The sequence below is a fragment of the Gracilinanus agilis genome, chromosome 5 (genome assembly GCF_016433145.1).
Source record: "Gracilinanus agilis isolate LMUSP501 chromosome 5, AgileGrace, whole genome shotgun sequence".
NCBI lineage: Eukaryota > Metazoa > Chordata > Mammalia > Didelphimorphia > Didelphidae > Gracilinanus > Gracilinanus agilis.
In genome coordinates, this window is record NC_058134.1 from 283,950,907 (window position 1) to 283,969,994 (window position 19,088).

The 19,088-nt window shown below is 37.7% G+C and overlaps 1 protein-coding gene across 1 annotated transcript; it reads left to right on the forward strand.

The window, feature by feature from the left end:
* Positions 1 to 10,663: 10,663 nt before the first annotated feature.
* Positions 10,664 to 11,593, forward strand: LOC123250494 (olfactory receptor 9-like). Its single transcript, XM_044679577.1, has one exon. It carries the CDS (start codon positions 10,664 to 10,666, stop codon positions 11,591 to 11,593), a length of 930 nt encoding a protein of 309 aa, XP_044535512.1.
* The last annotated feature ends 7,495 nt before the right edge of the window (positions 11,594 to 19,088 follow it).

Consider the following 19,088-nt stretch of genomic DNA (forward strand, 5'->3'; position numbering starts at 1 on the left):
CTGAAGACTTGGGACCCCTCCTTGTACTATAATGAAATATACTAGAATTGGAGCCCTCCCCTTCTTCTATAGTAAGGCATATCGTTGTCTATCTTTAGTGCAAGTAGCTTCAGTCATTAGTGGTGAGAAGTCTCAGAGAATAAACTGTATAAAAGTTGGATGCTCCCAGGGAGAATTCATATCAATTTAATAAACATTAAAAAATACTTACCATGTGCAAGACATTGTGTAAGGTGCTAAGGATCCAGAGTCAGAAATGTAACAAGTTCTCCTTTAAGGAACTGAAATTTTATTGGATACATGCAGAATTTGACTTTATCTAAATTAGGAGGCAAGTCTTGTTTAGAACTCCCCTACTTATGGCTGCTACTGTTCCAGTCCTCTGACCCCAGAATCACTATGAGATCAATATTCCCTGTCCAGACTTGTCCACCACCTATCCTCATCCTAGGCTGAGATTTTCTTGATGTCCCTTTGGAATCATGAACTCTCTTAAGTTCTGAATCCTACTCTAAGCTTGGATGGATAGCCTGTGCCTAGCTCCTTTGGTTTTGGGATTGACAGACTCATTTTGCCCTATTTAAATATATCACCATATTTTGATCCTGTTGGTAATTATTTACTGATCTCTCAGACCATTCTCTCTCTTTTCTCAAGGACTTTGGTGTCAGGTTCTCAGGGTACCTTGGTATATATGTTTATAGCTCCTCAAACACTCTGGCTTTCCATTTCATTGCTTCCTGGACTTCTATGATCTATACTTCTCTACACCTCTTTCTGTCTCTATCTCTGTTTCTCTCTCTCACACACACAAACCACCCAACAGCCATTTATCCTTTGATATCTTTGATCTCATCATTATTGACATATATTCCATCTCTTCAATCCAAAACCTCCCAAAATATTCTATTTGACACTAACATTCTGAATTTTCACTGGTCTCTATCACTTACCCCTCTTAAATCTATTCTTTGTTTTTAGGAAAGTTCTCTAGTCATTTTAGTCTTCACTGTTTTCCTAATTCATCACCCTGACCTGGCATTCTCTCTAGAAGCTATAGTTAACTTGTTCAGTTTTATTTTCTCCTCTAACCTTGAATACTTGTAAACCTATCCTAGGACACTTAGCTCAAGTATGATGTCCTACATGAAGCTTTTCCCCATCTCTACCTCCCAGTCATTAACATTGTCTTCTTGAAATTATTTTTCATATACATTAAATTTACTTATTTGTGTACATGCTATTTTACCTACAGGAAATGTAAAAGCCTTAAAGGCAGATTCTGTCTTATTTTTCTTTATATATATATATATAATTATTCTTTTAAACCTTTACCTTCCCTCTTAGAACTAATACCATGCACTAGTTCCAAGGCAGAAGAGTGATAAGGGCTAGGTAATGGGAGTTAAGTAACTTGCCCAAGGTCACACAGCTAGGAAGTGTCTGCAGCCATATTTGAACCCAGGACCTCCCATTTTTAGACCACCTAGCTGCTCCCTTATATCTATAATACTTAATGCAGTTCCTGGCTCATAGTAACTAGTACAAGCTAGATAATTTTATTTTTTTCTTCCTTATGATAATTGTCTTATGTCTCCTACCCTAATTACATGATTTTGGTGGTATTTGATCTTTTGTCCAGAGGGAACATTTGTTAACATATGTACATGGTCCCTAATCATAGAGCCAGACAAGGTAACCAGATGACCAGAGAGATATTGCCCACATGTCCAAGCACCAGGGAGCTTTGGTTGCATCATTAAGGGTAAGGAAACATGTTGTATGTTGTTGGGAATGGTTTGGCTTAATTATTGTAGAGGAGGGAGAGGGAAGGAGATGAGCAATAATAAATGCTTTATAAAGCATCTATTTTGTGATAGGCACTGTGCTAAGTACTTTATAAATATTATTTGGAGGAATGATAAGTTGTGAGTATTTCTTAAGATTCAGAAGGTACCAAGTACAAAGGCCCTTTCTCTTTTCTCTGTTTTTGGGGATAAGTACCGTGAGTGTAGCAGAAGATCCTGAGGCTAGAATCAAGAAAGGACTTTATGATAAAGTCCCCAAGCTCACTGAAAATTACCTTTTCACACTTCTTATTCATTTAACTTTTTAGTTACTCTACATTCCAGTCCCTTTGGCTGTTCCTTACACATGACATTCCTTCTTTCATCCCTGTGTTTGCTCAGGCATTTGCTCCCATGTTGTCCTCCCACTTTGTCCTCATCTCCATTTTTTAAAATTCCTATCTTGTTTTGAAACTCAGTGTAAGTCCCATTTTTTACAGCATCCCTTTCTTGATCTTCCCAGATGTTAGTGCCTTTTCTTTCTCCCACCAAGTTAACTTCTGTTGGTGTACACACAGGTACATATTGTATCACCCAATAGAAAGGTAACCTTTAATGGAAGAGATTGTGCCTTGTTTTGTATTTGTATCTCCAGCATCTGACTTATAGTAAGAATTTAATACTTGCTTGCAATTGCAGGTAAGATGGCCACGTGAAAGGTGCAGAGGACTCAACTCTCTGACCTCTGCTCCAGCGATGATTTAACAAGAGCAGAAGATCAAGCAATAACCCCCAAATCCAAAGTGAATCTTGAGTAAGCTGATTCATCTATTCCAGGATTAAAGGAAGAGATGACCAGTAGCTAAGAACCCTGGAAGGGAAAACAGTCCCAAATTTCTAAGCTCATGGATGTCCCAGAAGCTCCTTGACTAGGAAAACTCCAGCAGTAGAGTGAAGCAGTAGTATGACCAGAATTGTCTCTCAAGTGCATAGATGAGGCAAGATCCTGAATTTGGAAGCTTCAGAGGGGAGAGAAGACCACCCAGGGTCCTAATAAGGGACATTTTCTACAAAGCTCTGACCTTATAGTGGGAATCAAGTAAGAATTGGCCTAGGGAGATGATTTTTTAAAAAAAGTACTGTGTTAAGAAAAATGAAGGAAAGGGAACAAATGAGGAGAAATAGGAGAGAACTTAACATAATCAGGGAATGTGAATTGAAGAGCCTATAAACATGAAAGAAGGGACAGGGGAATGTTGATTATGAATCTCATTTTAATCCGAACGGGATAAAGGAAGTTTTAACCCCACATATCTTAAACTTAGCAGGGAAATATCAGATAGCAGAGAAGAGGGCAGTTTAGAGGAAGGACATGGATGGTATAAGCAAAACCAAACCAGTGTCAGAGATAGATAATGAAAGGGAGATTAAGAGGAAAGAAAGAATAAAAATATGAGGTGGAATTTGATAAGGGAAAGAGAAGTGGACCAGTGGAGCAAGGAGATCATTTCACAATAAGACATTGTGTTAAGCAAAGTCTTCCTTTACCACCTTCTTTGTAAAGAGAGGAACTGGGCAAAGAAAAGAAAGAAGAATAAGATAATAGAATGAAGAGAATTATGCAAATGATTATAACCACATATAACCACATATATGAGTGCCATGAATTCACTCAAGAATGGAAGAAGATAATAGCATAAAAATAAGATAAAAGCAGCATCAAACAATTTTTTTTACAAGAAACACATAGGCTTATATAGAATTATAATGAGGGCCTGGAGCAAAATTCAATTGTTTCAGATGAATTTACAAAAATAGGGATAATATTCATGATTTTAGAGAAAATTATAGTAAAAATAGAATTAAAAGAGATAGAGATCAATAGGAAAACCCCATTTTGCTTAAAGTTATTAAGGAATCAATATCAATATTATCTGAGGGGCACTTGGAAGCACCTAAGTGGGATAGTGTGTAGAGTGTTGGATTCAAGAGGATACAAGTCCTAATCCCACTTTAGACATTTATTTGTTGTGTGACCCAAAGCTATTCAATTAGCCTTTGTCTGCCTTAATTTCCTTAGTTTAAAATTGGGAAGAGTAACAGTAGAGGCATATTTCAGAAATATTGTGGGTTTGGTTCCAGACCACCATAATAAATCAAGTCAGAAGAATTTTTTTGCCAGTGCACATAAAAGCAATGTTTAAATTATGTTGTAGTCTGTTAAATGTGAAGTAGTATTATATTTTAAAGAATCCAATGTACATGCCTTCATTAAAATACTTTATTGCTAAAAATGTTAATTATAATCTGAGTCTTCATGAAATCACAATCTTTTTGCTGTTGGAGGATTTTGCCTCAATATTGATGGCTGCTGACTGATCAGAGGGGTGGTGGCTAAAAGTTGGGTTGGCAGTGGTAATTCCTTAAAATAAGAAAACAGTGAAGTTTGCTTATGAGCTATTCCCCAATTGATAAGTGGTCAAAAGATATAAACATAAAGTTTCTGGATTAAGAAATCAGATGAATGTATAATATCTGAAAAATGTTCTAAATCACAATTGACTGGAGAAATTAATCAAAACAGCTCTGAGGTATCACTTCACACCCATTGGACTGGCTAAAATGATAAATGTTGGAGGGAATGTGAAAAAAAGAGGACACTAAAACACTATTGGTGAAAAGCGATCCAACCATTTTGGAGAGCAATCTGGAATTATTCTCAAAGAGTTATAAAACTGTATATATCTTTTGATGCAGCAATGACACTATTAGGTTTATTTCCCAAGGCGATCAAGGAAAAAAGAAAATTAACCTGTATGTTCTAAAATATTTATAGCAATTTTCTTTGGGATGGCAAAGAACTAGAAATTGAAGGGATGCAAATCCATTAGGTAATGGCTAAACAAGTTGTGGCATATGATTGTGATGACATACTACTGTGCTGTAAGAAATGATGAGCATTTGGAAATGGAAAAATAAAATAATGTGACAGATTTTGGACATAGCTAATTTGAGAATAATTTGTTTCTCTTGGATAAACATATTTATTATAATTTATTACATATTTTTTTTTAATTTTTTTGTATTTTAAACCCCTTAACTTCTGCGTATTGACTGATAGGTGGAAGAGTGGTAAGGGTAGGCAATGGGGGTCAAGTGACTTGCCCAGGGTCACACAGCTGGGAAGTGTCTGAGGCCGGATTTGAACCTAGGACCTCCCGTCTCTAGGCCTGGCTCTCAATCCACTGAGCTACCCAGCTGCCCCCTAATTTATTACATATTTAATAAATCACATATTCTATTATTGTGTTACATGCCATATTGCTATATAAAATATATATGCTTTCACAAAAATGGAAATTTTATGAAATTATGAAGTATGAAATGAGCAGAATCAACAGAATATTATTTATAGTAACAGAAATATTGTTTGCAGAATGACTTGTGTATATCCACTTCCAGAAAGAGAACTGATAAATAGAAATAAGTAAGACATATATATATATATATATATATATATATTTTTTTTTTTTTTTTTTTTTTTGTCAAATGATGCCCTCTCTAATGGACAAATGGAAGGGAAGTACAGAGTTATCCAGGAATTTTAATTTAATTTAATTTAATAAAATATATTTAATATTTAACATAACAAAATAAATAAATTTAAATTAAAAATATAACAGTGAAGTTTGCTGTATTGAGTCTTCATTTCTTTTGAGCACTTAGGGGTCATTGTAGGGTCATAAACTGATTTCATTTCAATATTGTTTCTTCTCATGGAATGGGGAAACTGGAGAAGAAGGAGAGAGACTGGGAATAGTTTTTCTATGGAAAAATCAGAACATATACAACATTTATCTATTAAGTTCACCATCTTATATGGGCATTTTATACTGCCTCAAAAAATTACAATTGGACCATCAAAGATCACTGATCAACATAACAGATATAATAATATTGAAAAAGCTTGAAATATTATAAAAATGTGACACAGAGGCTTGTTTGAGTACATGCTGTTTGAAAAATGATGCCAGTAGATTTGTTTGATGCAAGATCTCCACAAACCTTCCATGCATAAAAGATGTAATTTCTGTTAAGTTTAATAAAGGGAAGCCCAATAAGATGAGGCATGTCTGTACATACCTCCCAAAATTGTTGTGATGATAAAAAGGTAATTTTTGAAAAGGAGCATTCAAACTTTAAAGGGTTATAGAAATACCAGTTATTATTTCAAGGAGAAAATATCACTGTACCCCTTTATAACCAGAAAAATCTAATCAAAACATAAATGAGAACAAAGTTAAAAACCTGAATAGAATTTTAGAAATGTTAGATGTGAAAGTTCTCTCATGATTTCTGCATTTGAACAGAATAGTTTCTCCCTCTGGACACTTGGTGACAGAATAACTAGTGTGGGGAACCTGGAATCAGGAAGACTTTAGTTCAAATCCCACCTTAGCCCTTACCTGACTGTGTGGTCTTGATCAGATCACTCAATCTTTCAGTATCAATTACCTGATCTGTGTGGGAATTTAACACTAGCTTAACTGACGTTTATCTGTTTAAGATAAGGGGGGCACCCATACATGGCTCCCTGGCCCCCAGAAGATGTTTGCTTCTTGTCCCATGTGATTCCTGGCTTCTGGAAGACTGGCTTTTGATCTGCTTTGAGGTTGGAGTCTGCCAAATCAGAGGGACTTTGAAAAGTGATATCACTGAAAGTTTAAGTTTGGGACCAGAAAGAAAGAAGGCTATTTTGCCTCAGAATCACAGTGAGGGAAGATGGTGAGGAGAGTATGGGTGAACCCACAGTTGGCCATGCAAGTGTATTGAGGAAGGTGGTTAGCAGGCTGTCAATGTGTACAAGGGCTACCAAGGCTTGTAAAGGGAACTAGTGACTGCTACCTGGTACATTCCTCCCTCCCCCCATCTGCCCTATTCTTTTAATTTATTTAATAATTATAAATTAAGACACAGCCTTCAGGAAATTTTAATCTTACCATCTGTAAGATTGGAATAATAACAGTACTTATAGAATTGCTATGAGAATTAAATTAAATAATACTTGTAAAGTGCTTTCCCATCCTCAAAGCACTATCTAAATTCTATTGCTTCTTTCTCAGCTGTGCATTTTACATTTACAAAAATTGACCAACTAAAAACTGAATGCATTAGAAACTTCACACTTTCAGAAAAGCAGAAATATTAAACACACCCTCTAATGAAGATGATGCAATAAATGCATCATCGATGAAGGTAGCTTGGGAAAGGATTAAAAATCAATTGGAGCCTAAATGAATTCCAAAGAATTTATAGATCAAAGAACAAATCATAGAAGAAGAGATAATTTCATCAAAGAAAATGACAACAATGAGACAACTTAATAAAATGTTTGTTATGTACACTGTAATAAGGAAATAGCATTTTTAAGGGTAGATAGGGAAAGTTTGCCAAAGCAGGTGGCAGGAGCTGAACATTCTAAAAGCTTGGAATGGTGCAGGGGAGTGACGCAGAACTTGAGTCTTGGTCAGTTGGTTACCACTGAAGAAGGAGCCTGCTTGTGTTTTGATCTCCCTAAGAAGGCATCATCAATATACCATCATCTGTGTGGGAAGAGCAAGCTAGAGCTTGGATTTGCAGCTTGGAGGGTAGACCTTCATTCTGTACCACTTCACTGTTTTTACCCCACTGGATCTATTGGCAGAATAACAGCTGAGACCCTGAGACACCAGAGAAACAACGCTGGAGGAGTCAGGGATCCAGGAGTGAGATTTCCAAAACCCCTATCCTGCTTGACTTGTTAATAGTGAAAGCTTTAGTGTAGAACTCCATTCCCTTGTCCTACTATATGTTATTAGTTATCCCAGTTAAGGAAACCTGTTATGCAACTTCCTAAATCCTTTATCTTCAATAAACAGTTATTATTGTTTCCTGTCTAATCTCCTTATACCCTAGCAAGAACCCTAGTTTAGGTAGATAAGTTATTATATTAATTCCCAGCAGACTGAAGGCTGGTACTCAGATAGACTGATTTAACTGCCATTCCTCTATCTAGGTGTTACACACTTTCTCAAGTCCTTGCTCATTTTTAAAGGTTGGGTTAGTATGTGGTAATTACCTCTAGATATATTTACTGGGTTTATTTAATCAAGTTACCCTAAAACAGTTAACCAAGAGGTGGCAGATTGAATCATCCTTTCTTCAGTTGGCGACCATGCACAAAGCCGACTTAGTGAAAAATGTACATCTCTCAACTCTTTCTTAATCAAAGACTAAAGGAATGGAATGATGACTTGAGCATGCTTCTAAGATAATTAGGGAAGCAACAAATCAAAATCTTCAAGTAAACACCAAATTATAAATTCTGATACTAAAAATTTGAAATCAAAACAATAACAATAATAGCTCATAGAATTGAGAAGAAAAGTCAGGAGCTGGCATAATGAAGAAAACAAAAGAAACAACTAGTATATCTGATTAAATGCAAAAGAGGAAAACCTAATCACTAATATCCAAAACAGAAAAAAGAACTCAGAAGAAATGAATATGAAATAAAAACTTTATCAAAAAGCATTTTGACCAATTGTATGCTAACAAAAACCATTAAATAGATGAATTTTCCCCAAAATATAAAATGTTCTGATTGATTGGATAAAAAAATGAGGATTTAAATGATCTATTTTCAGAAAAAGCAATTAAATTAGTCACAAATTAAACTCCCAAAGAAAAAGGCCTAGGACAAATAACAAAAATATTATAAATGACATAAATATATTAATATAAGCTGAAAAACTTTCAAACAAAAGTTAACATCCATTTCTGTTAAAAATATGAATAATTTTTATGTCGATAATAGTCGTCATAATAATTATGCTACTATTTGGCTCAGAGGATTGTTGTGAGAAACATACATTATATGTACTGTGGTATGCTATGACAAGAAGGCTAGATCATGGAACTCTCAATGAATTAGATCTTTCCCAATCCACATGATGAAATCTCCCAATGTAGGGAGCAGTTAACCAAGACAATGAAGCATTAAAGTGTGTCCCTTTCAGATTTTGAGGGCTTGCATTCATTGTTTGAATGGGTCATACCCAGAGTGATATATTCACATAAAGGGTACGAAATTAGGAGTGATGTATTGTTTCATCCATTTTTGACTTTGTTGGCTTATGCAAAAGAACTTTGAAGAATATTCATAATTCTTTTGTCTTTTAGGAGGGGGGAAGAAATGCCTTAGTCAAGTTAAGAGAATGCTGGGTATAGCATAATTAAGAAAAGGCATTTTTCTCTAATGATCTGAATAACCAGTTGGAAGAACCTAGCTTATGAGAGAGCATTAAAGCTCTCTGTGGGTCCCGCATTGCCCACCTACAATTACTGTCCTAGTCTTAGTATCTAACCTTTTACTCCTTTGCCATTTTGCTGGCACTGATGGTGGCTGCAACTGGTAGCTGTTTTGGCAGGAGGGGACCCCACTGCTGCTGTTGGTGGCATCTCCCTCTTACCTCTTGTCTGAGATTCTGCTCCTTTTACTCTCAGGTAGGGGTTCCTGTCTATGGTGGAGTGATGGCTTTGATTAAGTCCAGGTTTCCACCTGGAATTTGCTGCTAAATTGCCACACCACAGATCTGCTGGGTCCCTTGCCATCTTGCCCTTCCTGAAGTTTTTTTTTACTCAACTCCACATTCTTAAGAGTAATGTAGTAACCCTACATGGCTTCTTCTTGTATTAAGAAAGGAAGGTTTGCTTTCACTTACATTCTGACTGCTATTATCTTTATGAATCTTAACTGCCCAAGGGTTAAGGGGAGGAAAATTAGGTTATTCCCATCCTGACCAGCAGGCTTGCATCTTCAGAAACCATCTTCGAATTCTGCAAGGCTCACTAGGCAACACTGGGCATATATTTGCTTTTTTTTTTCCTTCTGAAACTTCATTTCTCTATTTGAGATACTCCCTGCATTCTCTAATTCTTTTGGTGGAGTTGGGGTGGCAAAGATGAAGCTGAAGTGTCTCCTGCCCAGGTCTCTGAACCTACATTGTAGGGAGCTCTGGGAATAGAAGGAGCGGGCTAGCCAATGTTCATTTCTCCTTAGGTAGGTCAGGCCCTTAAGGAAAAAGTTTCTCTTCTCACTCCTTTCTTCCCTGTAGATTACACCCTAATCTCCCTTTCTCCTACTTCCTGCTCTGGGGATCCAGCTCCCAAAGAGGTTTGATTCAGGAATAGTAAATCAGACGACCACATGGGAATGGCTCCTAATGGCTGTTACCTCTAATAGGGACTCTGGGAGGGACATCCATGGGTAATGGGGATCATATCTGAATGTTTAAAGTTTCCCCCACTCTTTCTCTTTATCTTTTGTGTCTCTGTCTGCTTTAAAGTATTCCATTGTTTCTCTCATCTTTCAACACCATCTCTCTTTTTTCTTCTTTCTTCTCTCTTGTCTCCTCTTCTTCCTTTCGCCTCTCTTTCCCTTTTTAAAAATCTCTTTCTGTTTCACCCCCTCACATTATTTCTTTATGTCTGCCTATATCTGTCCACATCTTTAGTTTCATTTAATATTGAAAGACTAAGGTTTCTTCCCCTAGGACTCAGGGCTCTGTGAGGTGAAAAGGACCACGCTGATGTTATATACAACAAAGTGCTTACACTACATCCTGTTTTACTTCTGATAAGTTAATAATTTATCTTATAGTTTTCTGAGAAAGGATATTCTCATATTCTATTGTTTATTTACCATAATTGCACGTTTGGGAAGTTCTTGTCTAATCTGGATCTTTCTTTCTGAAGCATTTTGCCTATATCTTTCTCTTCTTTGGGACTCTTAACAATTCTCCCTTGGTCCTGTTCCTAGATCCAGATTTAGGGACATGGATAATGATAATGGGACAGCAGTGACTAAATTTATTTTGTTGGGATTCTCAGATTTTGGAGCCTATCAGCTTCCCATTTTTTGGGGAGTACTCTTTATCTACCTGGTGACCCTGCTGGGCAACTCCCTGATCATCACCCTTACCCTGCTTGACTCAGCCCTGAATACTCCCATGTACTTCTTTCTCAGACATCTCTCTATTGTAGAGATTCTCTACACTACCACTATTGTGCCTAGGATGCTGAGTGATCTCCTCTCCTCATATCCTGTCATCTCTCCTGCTGGCTGCTTCACCCAGATGTATTTCTTTGCCCTCTTTGGCATTGCTGAATGCTGTCTGCTCACTGCCATGGCTTATGATCGTTTTGCTGCCATTTGCCGGCCCCTGCACTATGCCACACTGATGAACAGGCAGGTGTGTGTGGGTATGGTGGGTGCTTCTTATCTAATGGGGATCACCACAGGAACCACCCACTCCATCTTCATCTTTACCTTGCCCTTCCATGGCACCAATATTGTTCACCACTTTCTATGTGACATTTTACCAGTTTTGAGGCTGGCCAGTGGAGACACATTCTGGGGTGAAGTTGGAAATCTTGCTGTCACCCTTCTCTTTATCATTACTCCCTTTGCACTGATCTTGTTTTCCTATGTTCGTATTCTCATTACTATCCTTGGGGTTGCCTCTACTCAGGGACGTCAAAAAGTCTTCTCTACTTGCTCTTCCCACCTAATGGTTGTCACCCTCTTCTTTGGGACTGGGACTATTGCCTACATGAGACCTCAAGCCAGTTCGACCCAGGACATGGATCAAATTCTCTCCCTTTTCTACACAGTTGTAACCCCTATGTTCAACCCTTTTATTTATACCCTGAGGAACAAGGAAGTGATGGGAGCCCTGAAGCGTAAACTAACAAAACACCTTTGAAGTCCTTGCCTGGTCCAGTGGTTTTCTTGGCTTCGTTCTTGGTGAGTTGAGAGATGATCTAATCTTTTTTTATTTTTAATAAAATTTTATATTTTTCAGATATCAAATATTTTTCTGTTCTATCCCTCACTCTAGAAAAAACAGCACTTGTAATAAATATATAAAGTCAAGCAAAACAAATTCCTTTTCTGGCTTTGTCCAAAAGTGTACATCCTATTCTGGCTGTTTAGTGTTCACCATCAGGACCTGATCTTTGTAATTAAAGGGTGTTATGATTAAATTAAACTCTGGTCCTAAATTTCCATAGAGTTTATTAATATTTACCTGAATAAGAGAGGACAGACATATAGAGATTGAGGCCTATTCTCAAACTAGCTGTGAAGGAGCTTCTCTCATGGCTCTCTCTCAGCCCACGTCCTTTCACTACTGTGCCCAAGGGAATAGAGAGAGCATACTTTCGGACCTTTTAACCTCCTCCTCCCTTCTGGGTTAAACTCAATCATCTCCGGATCAAGTATGTAGGCCACAGTTCTGTGACCTACATTGGAGCACACAGAAGCAGATCAGACCCAAATGTGTGATCCTGGGAGGGGCTGGGACATATGTGACCTGAATCCTTAGATCTTTTACTCACTGAAAGGATTCTTGGGAGATTACTGTTGGGATGAATTTGGTCTTTCAGAAGGACATCCTTCCTTTCTTGAAGCATGAAGCATGTATAGTTAAGTCTCCAAGTAACAGGGCAGTGGTTGGGGTAGAGACTGTGAGCCGGACTGAGCTCCTTAAGGTTATGTTCAACACTGAGATTCTGTGATATTATTTGTGGGTGTCAAGTATATGCGTGTGCTGAGTCCAGGGCTGCAGTTTGAGAGGAATCCATATGGATTAAGGTACACAGATGGGAATGACTTATGGTTATGATACAATAATTTTTAACATACCTTAGACACTACCTGAAGTCTTGGGACCCCTCACCCTGCTATGATGGAATGTATTAAATATGGAGCCCTCATGGAGCCCTCACCTTCCTCTATAGCAAGCCATCCTGCTGGTTCTCTTTAGTGCAAGTAACTACAGTACTTCATTCTAGAACTCTCAGAGAATAAGCTCTATAAAAATTTGGTTTTACCTGAGGTAGGAAGGATTCATATCATTTTAACCAGCATTCATGAAGTGGTTACTATGTGGAAGACAATTGTGCAAGGTGTGAAGGACAGAGAGCCCAAAAGGTAGCAAATCTTCTGTTAAGGAAGTGACATTTCACTGGAGGAGATGAGTTCTTCAGGCTAGGAAAGGAGATCATTGGAAAGAAAAAGACATTTCCCATTTTTCTCTGTTTTGGATTGAGTATTGTGAGAGTAGCAGGAAGCCTTGATACTAAAATCATGGAAGAATTTTATAAGGGAAGTTTCTTCCAAGGCTGACTGTGATTCACTTTCCAGACTTATTACTCATTTCACTTTTTCCTCATACTATGTTCCAGTTCAATGGGCTGCTCATCACAAATGACAGTCCATCTCCTGTCTATGTTTTTGCTCAGGTTGTCCTCCCATGCAGGACTGCACTTTCTCTTCATCTTTATCTTTTAGAAATTTTACCTTTCTGCTAAATTTAGTTTAAGTCACATCTCCTACACCATCTCTTTCCAGATCCTCCCAGTTGCTAATGCCTTTTTTCCTCCCTTACTAAATTAAGTTCTGTCTCTTTTGTGCACAGACACACAATATATCTCCCAATAGAAAGGTAATCTCCTTAATGGCAGGGATTGTGCTATGTTATGTATCTCAAGCATCTACCATGATATCTGGCATGTAGTCAGTACTTAGTAATTATTTGCTATTTCAGGTAAAATGACCATGTGAAAGGGGCAGAGTATTCAACTCTCCCATCTTTGCTCCAGGGATTTTTTTAACAAGAGCAGCAGATCAAGTAATAACCCCAAACTCCAAAGTGGACTTTGAGGAAATTGATTCATCCAGACCTGGATTAAAGAAAAAGATGACAAGAAGCTTATAAACCTGGAAGAGGAAGCATTTCCAAAGTTTTCAGCTCAGGGAGGTCCCCCAAACTCCCTGGCCAGGAATTCTCAAGGGAAGTAGAGTGGAGCATTAGTGTGGCCAGATTTGTCCCCAAAGGGCACAGAAGAGGCAAACTCCTACTCTTGGAAGCCTCAGAGGAGGAGAAGACTATCCAGTGTTCTGATTAGGCATATTCCTCACAGAGCTTGACCTCATAGTGGGAATTCAATAAGTGGCCTGAGAATGTGATTTTTAAAAAAATTCTGTTAAAAAATAAAAAGGGGGGAACAAATGAGGAGAAAGAGGAGAGAACTTAGTCTCACATAATTAGGGGATGTGAGTTGAAGAGTGGAGGAAACATAGAGGAAGGGATGGGGCAATGGGTAACATGAACCTCGCTTTTCTCTAAAGTGGACAAAGGCAGGTTAAAACAATTCAGTCAAACATAAATATATTAAACTCAGCAGGGAAATATTGGGATAGCAGGGGAGGGGCAGTTTAGATGAAGGGTAGGGAGAGCATAAGCAAAAAAAAATCTAGTGTCAGAGATGAATCATGCAGGGGAGATTGATATGAGGTAAGAATGAATAAGAATCTGAGCTGGGGACTGGTTAAGGGGAAGAAAAGAGGGGCAATGAAATAAGGAGGACCTTTCAATTATAAAACACCAAGTGTCAAGCAAACACCTTCTACCACCTTCTTTGTAAAGAGAGTGGGGGTGGGGCAAAGAAAAGAAAAAAAAGAATAAGAGAGGATGGAGGGAAATATGCCATTGATGGTTATAACCACCAATATGAATGGGATGAAATTAGCCCCAAACAGCAGAAAATAACAGCAAAATTTAGAAAGCAGAGTCCAACAATTTTTCTGACAAGAAACACACAAATTTAATATTATAAATATAATTATAAGAAGTAGGGATAGCAATCATGATTTCAGAGGAGACGATAGTAAAAATATACAGGATTAAATGAGAACAATAGGGAAAATAAATTATGTTTAAAGATAAACATAATGAATATGTTTAAAAATAATGAATCAATATCATTAATTTATGACTGGAGAGGCATCTAGATGCAGGTAGGTGAAAGAGTGGATAGAGTGCTGGACCTGGAGTCAGGAAGACTGGTGTCCAAATGTAGCCTCAGACACTAACTATGTGACTTTGGGTGAATGCTTAATGTCTGCTTGCCTCAGTTTCTTCAGTTATCAAATAGGGTTAATAATATCACTATATTCTAGGGTTGTAATAAAAGTCAAATGAGATTATGTTTGTACAGTGCTTAGTATAGTGCTGACACATAATTGACATTTAATAAATATTATTTCCCTTCTTAAAATCTATTTAGACATACTGAATATTATGGCATAAGAATACTTATAGGTAGGTAGTTTTTATGATAGGTAGGTAACTAATATAGTGAGTAGAATGTTGGACCTGGAGTCATGAAGAACTGAGTTCAAGTCTAATGTAAGCCATTTATTTGCTGTGTGAACCTATGCCTGTTATTTAATCTCTGTCTGCCTCAATTACCTTATTTTCTAAATAATAACAGTACAGGGATACCTTGGAGATTTTCTGGTTTCATCCCAGACTATTGCAATAAAGCAAATTTTCAAAAAAAATCTACTGTGTGACCCTGGACAAGTCACTTGACCCCCATTGCCCACCCTTACCAATCTTCCACCTATGAGAAAAATACACCGAAGTACAAGGGTTTAAAAAAAAAAACAAAAACAAAAACAAAAAACATCTACACCAGTTTCTGGTTTCCTAGTGCATATGTTTATTATGCTAATCCAGTGGTTCCCAAACTTTTTTGGCCTACCACCCCCCCTCTCCAGAAAAAATATTACTTAGCCCCCTGGAAATTAATTTTTTTTATTTTAATAGCAATTAATAGGAAAGATAAATGCACCTGTGGCCATCACCACCCATCTGGATCACTGCAGCACCCACCAGGGGGTGGTGGCACTTTGGGAATCACTGTGTTTATCTATTAAGAGAATAATAGTATTATTTCTAAAAAAAATGACATACCTTAATTAAAAATACTTTATTGATAAAAGTTTTTACCTTCATCTGAGCCTTCATGAAGCTGTATTCTTTTTGCTGGTGGAGGGTCTTCCTTCAATGTTGATGGCTGCTGACCAGTCACATCGATGGCTGTTGAAGGCCGGAGTGGCAGGGTAATTTCTTAAAATAAGGTAACAATGAAGTTTGCTGCATTGATTGGGGCTTCCCTTCATTTGAACATGTGGCGACCATTGTAAGATTATTAATTCATGTTATTTTGATATTGTTTTGTCTCAGGGAATGAAGAGGCCAGAGGAGAGGTAGAGAAACTGGGAATGGTTCTTCAGTAGAACAATCAGAACACAATATTGTTTTGTCCATACACTTATCAGTTAACTTCATTATCGTATACGGGCATCATTCATAGTACTCTGAACAACTACAAAAGTAACACCAAAGATCACTGATCACATATAAAAATAATAGATAACATAATAATGAGAAAGTTTGAAGTATTGTGAAAATTCCCAAAATGTGACAGAGAGACAGGATTCTAGCACACGCCATTGGAAAAATGTTGCAAATAAACATGCTTGATTCAGGGTTACCACAAACCTTCAATTTATAAAAAATTCAGTACCTGCCAAGTGTAGTAAAGTGAAGCCCAATAAGATGAGGCATGCCTGTACATACCTCCCAAGGTGGTTGTTTTGATAAAACAAGGTAATATTTTTAAAGGGTTTTTTGAAGTTTAAGGAGCTATAGAAATGTTTCTCCTCCACCTCCTTCTTTTATTATAGTGGGAAATCTCATTGTACCCTTTTATGCCTAGAGAAATCAAACCAAAACATAAATGAGAAGAAGATTGAATAGAATCTTAAAAATTAAATATGAAAAATCATGATTTCTGGATTTGAATAGAAAGGTTTCTCCCTCTGGGAAATTGGTGACATAAAAGGCTAGAGTGGTGGTCCTGGAATCATGAAGTCTTCAGTTCAAATCCTACCTAAACCATTAACTGGCTGTGTGGCCTGGATGAAATCACTTCATCTCTCAGTATCAGTTGCCTGACCTCCAATGTGGGAAAATAAAAATAGTACTTTACATGATTATTATGAAGATTAAATGAAATAATACTCGAAAAATACTTTACAAAATGTAAATGCTATTTCATGTTTTTCAGCTTTACATGATACCTTTACAAAAGTTGACAGAATATTAGTGTGCTAAAAATCTTACAAACACATTCAGAAAGGCAGAAATAGTAAGCACATCCTCTACCGAAGAACATGCAGTAAAAGTATTTTCAATGAAGGTTAGTTCAGTGAAAGGATGAAAGATCAATTAGAGACCAAGTGAAATTCAAAGAATCCACAGATTGAAGAACAGATCATAGAAGAAGAGGTACAATTTTATCAAAGAAAATTGATATCTGTTAAAACTAATGAATTTTTTTATGTCAGTAATAATACTTGCACTGCTTGACTCAAGAGTTTTTGTGAGAAAGGTGCTTTGTTAACTTTAAAATGACATAGGTAGCCTTCTCTATAACTATATATTCCCACCCACTTACACAGACAGACAGACACATACCTACATATCTCATCTATTATATATATATATATATATATATATATATAGTGGGTTTGGAGTAGGGGGAGGATTGATCATAGAATCCTTGATTAATCAAGCCTCCCTAAACTACTTGAAGAAATTTCAGAATGTAGGGAACAGATAACCAAGACAATGAAGTGTTAAAATATGACTCTTTCAGATTTTGAGGGATTGTATTCATTGTTTGAATGGTTCATACTCAGAGTGACTTAAACACACAGTTAGGAAGTATCTGAGGTCAAATTTGAACCCAGAGCCACCTGACTCCAGACCTGGCAATATATCTACTATAGTACCTAGCTGCCCTCTCCTCCACATGCTTAAGAATAAAATAGGGTTGTGGTTCTTTCTTCCTTAGCTTCAAGATTGGAAGACTTTCTTGTCAGTAAAATTCCTCCTGCTTTTGTCTGGGTGAATGTTTAGTGTATAAGGTCTGAAGGGAGGAAAACTAGGGAATTTCCTTCCTAAGCAGAAGGCATGTACCTTGAGTCCAAAGTTCTTTACCATCCTGCAAGGACATCTACCCTAGACCAGTGATGGGCAAACTTTTTAAAGAGAGGGCCAAAGGAAAGGAAATGCTCATCTGTCGGTCTGTTTCTAAGGCAATTCTTTCGAAGTTTCATTGTATTGTATCCTACTCATTGTATTGTTAGATTAGGAATAATGTCTCGCAGCTGGAGAGAACATTTCAGGGGGCCGCATCTGGCCCAAGGCTCACTGGGTAACATTGAGCATAGATTTGCTTCTTTCTGGACCTTCATTTCTCCACAGTCTTGATATACTCCCTCCACACTCTAATCACTTTGGTAGAGTTGGGTGACAGGAAAGAAACTGAGTTGTCTCCTGATCCAGGTCTCTGTAACTACACTGCAGGGAGGTCAGGGAATAGAAGGAACTGGATAGTTAGCACTGCCCATTTCTCCTTAGTTAAGTCAGGCCCAGGGGACAAAGCTTCCTGTCTTATTCACCTTTTTTTTCCTGTAGATTACAGCCTGATCTCCCTTTCTCTGGGGATCCAGTTCCCCATGAGCTTTGGTTGAGGGATAATAAATCAGACAACCACAAGGGAATGGCTTCTAGCAGCAGTTATCTCTAATAGGGGCTCTGGGAGGGACACCCATGAGTGACGGGGATGAAATGAAGGTTAAAGTTTCCCCCATCCTTTCTCTTTTTCTTCTGTGTTACACTCTGTCTTCCTCAGTGGCTTTCTGTATCTTTGCTCTCATCACTCTCACTCTGTCCTCTCTTTTCCTCTCCTCTCCTCTCTTCTATTTTCTCTTTGCCTATTTTCTGATTGTCTTTGTCTCTCCCTCCCCTCTCCTCTCCTCTCCTCTCCTCTCCTCTCCTCTCCTCCCCTCTCCTCCCCTCTCCTCTCCTCCCCTCTCCTCTCCTCTCCTCTCCTCTCCTCTCCTCTCCTCTCCTCTCCTCTCCTCTCCTCTCCTCTTCTCTTCTCTTCTCTTCTCTTCTCTTCTCTTCTCTTCTCTTCTCTTCTCTTCTCTTCTCTTCTCTCTCTCTCTCTCTCTCTCTCTCTCTCTCTCTCTCTCTCTCTCTCTCCTGTCTCTGGGTTCTTTCCTTTCCTCTCCAATATTTCTCATCTTCTCTTTTTTCTTATCTCATCTCATCTCCTCTTCTCTCTTTCTTTCTACCTTCTTCTATTTTATATGTTTTTTTCTCCCCTCACTCTATTTTTCTATATTTGCCTATATCTGTTCAAATTTTCATTTGCTTTTAATATTGGAAGCCTGAGGTTTCTATCTCTAGAACCCAGGGCTCAGTGAGGTGGAAGAGATTACATTGATGTTATATACAGCAACATGCTTCTAGGCTAGATCCCATTTTACTACTG